The sequence below is a fragment of the Dicentrarchus labrax genome, unplaced genomic scaffold (assembly GCF_905237075.1).
Source record: "Dicentrarchus labrax unplaced genomic scaffold, dlabrax2021, whole genome shotgun sequence".
NCBI classification, from domain to species: Eukaryota; Metazoa; Chordata; class Actinopteri; family Moronidae; genus Dicentrarchus; species Dicentrarchus labrax.
This window is the reverse complement of record NW_026136712.1, coordinates 4,888,198-4,898,426: the sequence shown is the minus strand read 5'-3', so window position 1 is coordinate 4,898,426 and position 10,229 is coordinate 4,888,198. Positions and strand designations below refer to the sequence as shown.

Below are 10,229 nucleotides of genomic sequence, written 5' to 3'. Positions count from 1 at the left end.
TATAATATATTATACTGTATACTTATAATATATAATATATAATATCATATATGTAATATATAGTATACATGTTGGCCACCAGATCAAAAGCAGGTGATTTGGTTCGGATTGTAAAGTCTGAAACAAACACTCGCACAGACTGTGTGGACCCCAGGAAGAATAGCCGCTGTTATACAGAAGCTAATGGGATCTTCATAAACAAACAAACAAACAAACAAACACTGTGTTTAACAATACTGACGGCAACAACGATCGAGATGTACTCTTCTAACTTGAACCCTTCTTCCCTATATCCACACATCAAGTGGACATGGCTTTCACACACTCCACCAACTTTACCTCTAAACTCCTCATCCCTGCCGCCACCTAGTGGCTGTAACACATCCTATCATCCACAGAGTCAATGTCCCATTGTATGGTTAGGCAGTTTGGTTAATGGATTCCAACGATGACTCAGTCTAACAAGGAACAACCACTATTGCTGCAATATCCACTTCTCTGTTGTTGCTCTGGATTCTCAGTATGTTCCAACAATGACAGTTTTGCTCAAATATGTCGACTAATTAAAGCCAGATGTTCTTTACTCTACTTGCTTGTTTTTGTCCAGCTGCTGAGCATTCAATACACTGTCAGACACGCTGTCCAGTAGCAGACTGTTGGGATGACACACCGACTGACTGAACTGTCAAACACAGTTTTTTCAAAGAATGACTATCTTCTCAGTCCCAAGGTGTAGCATTTATTAACAAATCACTGCATTTATATTATGCATGTTATACATATAGAATTTATTGTTTTAATGTACTTTCAATATTTTATACTGTTTGTGTTTTTCCAACATAATACAGAAGGTGATTACAATATTTATATTGTTACATTCTCCTGGTATCTATGGGAAGGATAAAACTTGAAAGACAGTCGTTAATCTTATATAGTAGATGATCTCTTCTGCTTCCACAAAGCTCATGAACCAAACAGAACAATTTAGAAGACTCAGAACTGTATTATTGTCATATATTTCTGTAGATCATGGTATGTTGGAATGACTTTCATTGAGTTTATTTTAATCCCATACAAATTTATATTTGACATCTTTCATTTTGTCTTTGTAAACTGCATCAAAGTACTCTGCTTCTGCCACTGTCAGTTGGTTTTTCCAGTCTCCGGCAATTCCTGAAACAGAGGAAAAAGAGGTATTGTAATGAAGTTGAAGAAACAATATGTAGAATTTTCTTATTTTCAATTTACAATTATGATCTTTCTATGTAGAAATACAGTACATTGCTACTGCGTGACAAGTAGTATTAGTTATTTCCCATTTCCAGTTCAAGTTTGATTGATGAATATAAGCAATTATAACCAAAATGTGCCAAAATACTCACCATTAGTTATTAAAACAACAAAAACAAAAATGTTTTTTGTATGTGTGATGGGTAGCGTTCCCTCCCCACTCTAGTTTAGCCACACCCTGCAATCATTGATTGTCAGCAGGATGGCAGCCTGCGGATGTGTGTGGATTATCGTCAACTCAATGGCAAGACACGCAGGGATGCTTTTCCTCTACCCCAGATAGAGGAGTCTCTTGATGCTCTGGCTGGGGCACGATGGTTTTCAACAATGGATCTGGCAAGTGGCTATAATCAGGTACCAGTAGCTGAGAAAGACAAGGCAAAAACAGCTTTTTGTACACCTTTTGGCCTGTTCGAATTTAACCGCATGCCCTTCGGCCTCTGTAATGCACCAGGTACATTTCAGAGGCTGATGGAGCGGATCTTTGGTGCCCAGCATTTTCAGACACTGTTACTGTATTTGGATGACGTAATAGTCTTCTCCTCCACAGTAGATGAGCACCTGGAGCGCCTTGATGCAGTGCTGTCTCGCCTTCAACAGGAAAAACTGAAAGTAAAGTTGGAGAAATGCTGCTTTTTCCGCACAGAGGTAAACTATCTTGGTCATGTGATCTCCAAAGACGGGGTGGCCACAGACCCAGGAAAGATATCAGCAGTGGCAGATTGGTCCAGGCCAACTCATGTGACGGAGTTGAGATCATTTTTAGGCTTTTGTAGTTATTATCGACGTTTTGTTGAGGGGTTTGCTAAGATCGCAGCCCCTCTTCATCGCCTGGTTGCCGAAATGATAGACTCCCGCACAAAAAGAGCATCTCGGAAGGTAATTGGGGAACTTTGGACTGGGCAGTGTGAAGAGAGCTTCCAGAACCTTAAGCGCAGACTGGTCAGTGCCCCTGTGTTGGCCTTTGCCGATTTCTCTCTGCTCTTTACTTTAGAAGTGGATGCCAGTCTCAGTGGATTGGGGGCAGTGCTATCTCAGGAGCAGGATGGTAAGGTGAGGCCGGTAGCATATGCCAGCAGAGCCTTGACTCCATCAGAGAGGAACATGCCCAACTACAGCTCCATGAGGCTTGAGTTTCTGGCCCTGAAATGGGCAATGACTGAAAAGTTCCGGGATTATTTGTTGGGCCAAAAGTGTGTTGTATGGACTGATAACAATCCGCTCAGTCACCTGAACACTGCAAAGCTAGGGGCAACAGAACAGCGATGGGCCGCCCAGCTAGCAGCTTTTGATTTCTCCATTCGGTATCGCTCAGGCCGCTCTAATGCTAATGCGGATTCTCTTTCCAGGCAGTACCAAAATGCCCACATACACCCGGATCTGGGGACCGCCCTCCCTGGAACTGCTCTCCCAGAGTCCTTGAGATGCCAGGAGATCAAACCACCATTATCGGTAACCCAAATGTCAATGTCTGTCCTCCCCTCTTACACTCCTGATTGTCTCCTTACCCTCCAACATGCAGATCCAGTGTTGGGAGCTTTTCTCCAGTTTTGGCGCCGCAAACGCATTCAGGACGGGAAGGAACGCAAGGCCCTCTCGAACCCAGTACGAGAACTAGTACGCCAGTGGAATCGAGTGGTGGAGAAAGAGGGGCTCTTGTATCGCCGTATCCTCCGTCCGGATGGTGGAGAGGACATTTATCAGCTGTTGCTACCGGCCTCCCTGAGAGAAGAGGTCCTCCAACAATTACATCAGGGTCACGGCCATCAAGGAGTGGAGAGAACCACCAACCTGGTGAGACAGCGGTGTTATTGGCCAGGTCTGTATAAGGATGTCAAGGACTGGTGTCAAAAATGTGAACGGTGTACGTTGGCCAAACCTGTACACCATGCAGGGGAGAACACCTATGAGTCACTTGATGGCCTCCCGACCAAACCAGATTCTAGCCATTGACTTTTCTCTGCTAGAACGTTCTCGTGATGGGAGAGAACAAGTCCTAATTATGACCGATGTCTTTTCCAAATTCACACAAGCTGTACCTACCCGAGATCAAAGGGCTTCCACAGTGGCAGGCCTACTGGTCAGGGAATGGTTTTACAGGTTTGGGGTGCCGGCCCGACTGCATTCAGACCAAGGCCGGAACTTCGAGAGCCTGTTAATCCAGCAGCTTTGCAGTTTTTATGGCATACAAAAAACGCGCACCACCCCTTACCACCCTCAGGGGAACGGCCAGTGTGAAAGGTTTAACAGGACCCTACATGGCCTGTTGCAGGCCCTTCCGCCTGCCAAGAAGCTGGACTGGCCAAACTATCTCCCACATGTCACCTTCTCCTACAACACCACCACCCATCAAACCACTGGTGAGTCACCATACCTTCTAATGTTTGGTCAAGAACCCACACTCCCTGTTGATTTTCTCCTTGGCAGGATCCAGGAACCTATTGGGGGTACGGTCAATGATTGGTTGCAGGAACATCAAATGCGCCTCCAGACTGCCTTTGATGGTGCCAAGGAGCGGATTCAAGCAGCAGCTCGCATTAGGAAGGAGCGGCACGACCAACAGGTGTCCGGTGGCAGCCTGACGGATGGTGAAGTGGTCTATTTGCAAGACCATAGCTCTCGGGGTAGGGCAAAGATTCAGGATGTTTGGGGTCCTATGAAGTATAGAGTTGTTAAAGCCCCCTCTGACAGTGGGGCAGTGTACTCTATTGCACCCCTGGACAATCCAGGAAAGATCAAACATGTCCATCGAACTCTGTTGCGACGAGTCCCGTTAGCCACTCCTCCTCCCTGTGAGTCAGACCCTGGTATGCCAGTGAGACCCTATGCCAGTGACGGCGATGACGAACAGAGTGGTGAGTTCTGGATTATTCCTCAACCAGCAACAGTTACTCTCAATCCCTCTACTTGCCCTCCTCAGCCACCCACATCAGTGGAGCCTTTTGCTATTGCCACTTCTCCAGTAAACATGGACACTGCTGATCCTATGGAAGGACCTAGTGCAGTCCCCCTTCGTAGATGCAAGCGGGAGATAGCAGGGAGGCACACAAACCCCTATAATCTTCCTGTGACGGCATGGAGGAGAGGGACGGAGGCTGCAACTTCTCGGGTCCCTGGGTCTAGAAGTATGATTTCCGCTATTGCTAGACTTTAGAACTAGTTTATCTGAGGCCATGCTTGGTTTTTGTTTTTATTTTTATTTTCGACGGGACGCCGACAGAAAGAGGGGGGGTAGATTGTGATGGGTAGCGTTCCCTCCCCACTCTAGTTTAGCCACACCCTGCAATCATTGATTGTCAGCAGGTGAGGCTAATCACTTCTCAGTCCTTAAATGTAGCTGTGTAGCGGTCAGCAGTAGGTTTTGCCTCACCCTACCCTGACTCTACAGTTGTTTGAGGGATGCCGATGCCCAACTAAGGTATGAATTGTTCTTGGCTTGTTTATCATATAGTGGGCGCATGCATTCAATTCTTCCCTCACATCTGTGCAGGTGTAATGGCAGGAATATGGGAGTTAATTGAAGGTAGTTGCTGCTCCCTCCACTAGAAGAGTGGTGTGTATGTGCCAGATTCTAGTTGGATAAATTGTTCATGTAACTTGCAGGTATGTTAATCTTTAAGTTGTATGTCTTGTGTACTATTCTTCTCAGTGGTCTTTAGATTTTAATGACTGAAACATATGTTTTTGGATTAATGTTTATATTATATACATGTCACTATATATTTTGTATGTGTTTTCTTTACAGTAGGAACTGGAACATGGTGTCTGTTCCCATGACCTAGTCTTCTGGCTACTGCTGTTTTTGCCCTTCTACAAATGTATTTATTGTATATGGTTACCTTGTTTTACTGTGTAGATTGTTAATTTCTGATAGTTGGTTTGTGTTTTCTTGGTTAATTTAGTTGTCGGATTTATTTATCATCTTTCATAAACCAAACTTGTGAGTTAATGATATAGTGGAGCTCTTTTTAGTGTTTGTACAGGTGGGCTGTCATAGGCTTACAGGTGGTGGGTTACTGGGTGGAGGGTTTCCCCCTGTCTGGGTTCTATGTGCATGCTTACGTTGCTGTGTATTCTAACTATGTGCTTTATTGTTTTGCAGTGTGTGTGTGTGATCTCTTCTTCCCTGTACCTACTGGTGGTGGTGACCCCCCCTTTTCTCTCACTCCCTCATTCCTGTAGGCCTCCCTGACAGCCCCCCCTCCCCCTTGTACTGGTAATTACCTGTTTAGTGAATATAAGTATATTTTGGTAATAAATCGTAAATTTTAACCTATCCCAAATGGTTTTTTGAGAGTGACATTAAATCTGTGTAAATAAATGTAGTGGTCGAAACTTTTTTTTTTTTTTTTCCTTTTTCTCTGTACTATAAGAACCTGTGAAAGTGGGTATTCTCTGGGTGAAAGTCCCAGGGTGGCGTTGTCACACTTGCTGTCAGGGCGCTTAGTTGCCCTGGTCACATATGCAATGTTAAAAGTGACCTAGAAATGTTAAACTAGCAAATGTTGGAGTGAATGTGCTTGCTATGCCAGGACCTGCACATACATCGTGATGCTAGGAAAGAAAGTATTAGAACAAGAGGGAGAAGAGTTTGAGCATGCATGAGTAAAGCAGATTGGGAAGGGCCCATTCACTGGAACTTATCAGGGGCCAGCCATTTCTGTAGATGGGCCTGCATCGAGCACTCACCGTGCTATTGCTTGCATACAAGATACAATTCGTTCCCATGTTTTCATTCAATAAGCCAGCGTGAACAAACCAACCTTTTTCCCCGAAGCATGAATTGCAGTAAACCTGCTTCATATAACAAATGAAATTAGATGCAAGGCATGTTTTGTCCACAGAGGTGGGCTTTACCATGTCCATACGTAATGATGCACACAACTCATTCAACAACACTGTTTTGAACACTCAATGTAGAAAGAGGGCTTCTACATGAAAATATATATATATATATATATATATATATATCTCTCTCTCTAAGGCTCACCTTTCCTGAGAAATTCCGACTTTGTCTGGTCCATGAATTCATGAGGAACTAAAGAGCAGTTTGACATTTTGTTCTGCTTCATGTTCTTGAACAAACATCGGTCTGCGATCTTCTCAATCACCTCAGCATCCAGAGATTTCTCCAAGAACTGAGAGATTCTGACCACAGAGTCCTTCAGGTCCTGCACCAGAGAAACACAAATCATCTCATATTCCTATTCATATTCCTATTCTCACTGTATGACTGTGTATTCTTGTGCCGTTAGAATTGTTTATAAAATGTTCTGAAGAGAGAATCTCACCATAATCAGCTCTTCATAGGAGATGTACATTATGTGCTCTTTATCCTCAGCATTCAGCCAGCTCTTCACATGATCAAACCATGAGCCAAACATAACTAGAAGGGAAAGAGAGTCACAATTTCTTCCATTATCACATGTAAATTACAACTTTTCATATTATTAATGGTCCTTTTGCAATGATCTTCATGGTGTTTAACACCGCCCATGTGTAATCTTGTTACCAGATGAAAGCCCATAGCTATTCCATACAATGTGTATTGTATTATAAATTAATACTGTAGATTGAACAATGAGAACAACCTTTTCCATCCAGGAACTTGTGGAGGAACTCGCTCTGTGGGCCTGGCTTTACCAGGAAGTTTGTAATCCCATGATAGTGAAAGGAAGACGTAAAGACATCTTTGGGGTTCCTCATGACGTAGATGACCTGCAGTGATAAGACATCCATTAATCAATTTTCATTGAAACAGTGACTGAAGTTCACCTGCGATAGTGATTGACAGATGGTTCATCCAATCACCCGCCAAGTATTTTCTGCCTTCCCTGGTTCTGTGTAACAGACCATCTGATGCAGTGGGGTTACACTGTGTAAACCCTTTTATTTTGTAACCATTTCTGAATTTGTACATGTCTGTTACTTTATCTCAAACTTGCTTAGAATGTTTCACAGGTGGAAGCGAATTAGAACTTAAATACTGGCTTGAATACCTTAATGATCCACAACACAGCTATATGGCAGGTTTACCTTTGGCTTTATTTCAAAGAATGATCGTGGCATCATATTGTATTGGAAGTGTGTAGAGAACATGCGTGGAGATGGCCTCTGTTCAAGGTCGGAGTCCTGATACACCTCCAGCCAGGGAACACGCTTCCAGTTAGGAAGAGTCTCAACAGAAGCTGGATCTCCTCCGCTCATGATAAGAGGGACAATCTCCTGTGTCCAAACTGTACCTAAATAAAGGAAACAAGGTTTACTGAAATCTGTAGTTCACATATTGTCGTTCATGTTCTCAGCTCTTGTGAGACTATTTTTTTTGCCTCCTCAGTCAAATAACAAAAAAAAATGTCTGCGTTCACCTTTGGCATGGCCTTCCAAAGTGTGGGTAACTATGCTGTTATTGTAAATTCTTATCTTATCTTCTTGTGTTCATGCCCATTTAATGCTGCATGCACAAGTACACCATGCACAAGCCGCTATCACTATTGTTAATTATTTATAATTCATATTGTGAAAAATCTCTGACCCAATAGCTATGTTCACACTGCAAGCACAAGACAATTTTGTCTTAACAGACAATGAAGTGTCCGTTTAGACAAAATTGTCTGTTTTTGGGCATGCATCATTTTCTCCTCACTGTGTCTCGTAGGAATAGGAAAGAGTTGTAAACATGGTGTTCTGTGGTGTTTTTACAACATGTTCGTATGAACATGGAACTTTTTTAAGAGGTACTTCACCCTAAAACATGTTTTTGAGCTGAGCTGTAAACTGAATTAAATTGACGTTATTACCAAATTTATGAAAATCTGCATTTTGAGTTTGGTGTGCTGTGCTGGACAGACTCACTGAGAATGACCTGTCAATCATAAGGTAGCCATGACCGAAAGCATACCCTTCTTTATCGTCTATTTTACTCTGAATGGGACCATGTTTTAAACAATGGAATGGCTTGAAGAAGATCATGATCTTGATTTTGCCATAAAACTCAATATTAACAGACTTCTTTTTGCTGTCAATGGAGCTGCCCCCAGCTGGCTGTTAGAGAGAATGCATGTTTAACTGCATACATTTTATTTACAATCATTATCTTCTAAGAAGATCTAAAATGACTGACCATTTTATTCTGCATTGTGCACACTAAAAAACACAGGGCTAAACATTTACCCAGTCTGCACTGACCATAGCACCACTGCAGTACTGGGTTAACTTGGTCTACTTACTGTTGGGTTACTGGATCAAAACAGCCCTTCTTTTGGTGGTTTTCTACTCATTAGTACGGGGTAAAAATTAAACCAGTATTGCATCTGTGCTATATTGACCCCACACTGGGTCAGTTTAACCCAGTGTGTTTTAGTGTCTGGAGAATCGCTGTCAAGATTTGTTTTAAAGTACTAGCAACTGTCACTGCTATAAAAACAAAACTGAATACACAGAACTGACAGGTGGTCTTGCTCTGAAACTTATTCACAGGTTTTAGCCCCGTTACCCTCATATGCAATGTCTGATTTCAAATTGAATACACTGATCCAGAGCAAGCTCAAAGTACCCCAACTGCTTTTAATCAATAGTGACAGGAAAGGGGTAGAGAGAGAGGGGATGACAGGCAGCAAAGGGCCACAGGTCGGAGTCCAAACCCTGGCCGTAGCAGCAAGGACTCAGCTTTGGTACATGGGGCATCAGGGAGCCCCAAAACTGCCAAATTTTAAAGATGTAATCAAAATCCTAAACGAGTTGTTTTTGACAATGTAACTATGATACTTCAAATTACACAGTTTTTCAAATTTAACCTGGGCGGATCATTGTTATTTTTTGTAGTCTTACATAATCTTGTTTACACAGACTGTAAATAGGCTCTATGGTACAGAAGTGACCTCATTGGAGGCAATTTTTTCACATGAAGCTCCACAAGAAAGCAGTGATTGTGTAAATAACTGCACTAAAATACATCTGATCTCAATTTTACAGCTTCATTGGTGCTCACGTTCAACAAGTAACAGTGACAACTCACCTGACTTGGGATATGTTGCAATGATGACATCATCCGGGCGGAAAGAAAACTCCTCGTAGTATTTCAGGCTCTGTGGAGGGTGCAGACGTGAGGGCATATAGACCCCCTTGTACAGCGTGTATAACTCTGTCTCAGTCATACTTCAAAGCCGAGTGTCTGCGGCTGAGGTAACTCATACAGTGACTATTGACTGCTAATGACTCTCTTAAGGTCTCTCTCTCTCTCTCTTGCTTGCCCTGCATAGATCCAGTAGCTAATGTGTACATGAGCACATGGCTCATACAATAGGTCATCAGCATGGACGTAGGCTACACTTTTCAAAAAGAAAGCATATGAGTAGAAAATCACTTTAAAAGTCTACAGACTGGCTGCTGAGTCTTATTTTAAACCAGTTACCCTTCACATCATCTTAATGTCTGGCAGAGGTGGGAAGTACAAATACTTTGTTACGTTGTTAAAGTACAAATACTTTGTTACTGTTTTATTCAGCCATCTGTACTAGAGGATTTATTTTTCAACTTTCTACTCTTACTTCCTATATTTTTACACAATTATATGTAAAACCTATCAGTAAATTTAGGAGCAGAAGCACCTGCCAGTTCTGTGTATTCAGTTTTGTTGGTCTTTGATGATATTTGTTAATTGAGCAGTGGATGGAATATTTTTGAGGATTGTGAAAATGCTTTAGAGCAGTGACAGTTCATAGTACATTTTAAAAACGTGTGACAGTAACTCTTAACACACTAAAACTCACTGGTTTAAACTGACCCAGTTTAACTTTAGTTCAGTCAGCCAACTCACGTTTGAAATGTTTATTAAAGCAGTATAGCATATTTAGATTTTGGCGTCTAGGCTCCGACCTCATCACTCCCCACAGATATGTTTACATAGAGATATTGAGGAGTGATGCGCAAATACCTTA

The 10,229-nt window shown here is 42.4% G+C and overlaps 1 protein-coding gene across 1 annotated transcript; it reads right to left on the bottom strand.

Annotated features, from left to right (window-relative positions):
* Positions 1-771: 771 nt before the first annotated feature.
* LOC127373584 (sulfotransferase 2B1-like) lies at positions 772-9,483 on the bottom strand. Its single transcript, XM_051418196.1, has 6 exons — positions 9,308-9,483; positions 7,327-7,532; positions 6,882-7,008; positions 6,582-6,676; positions 6,281-6,461; positions 772-1,173 (listed from the first exon to the last, which is right to left on the bottom strand). The coding sequence occupies exons 1-6, from the start codon at positions 9,444-9,446 to the stop codon at positions 1,064-1,066; spliced, it is 858 nt and encodes a 285-aa protein (XP_051274156.1). The 5' UTR covers positions 9,447-9,483; the 3' UTR covers positions 772-1,063.
* Between the last annotated feature and the right edge of the window lie 746 nt (positions 9,484-10,229).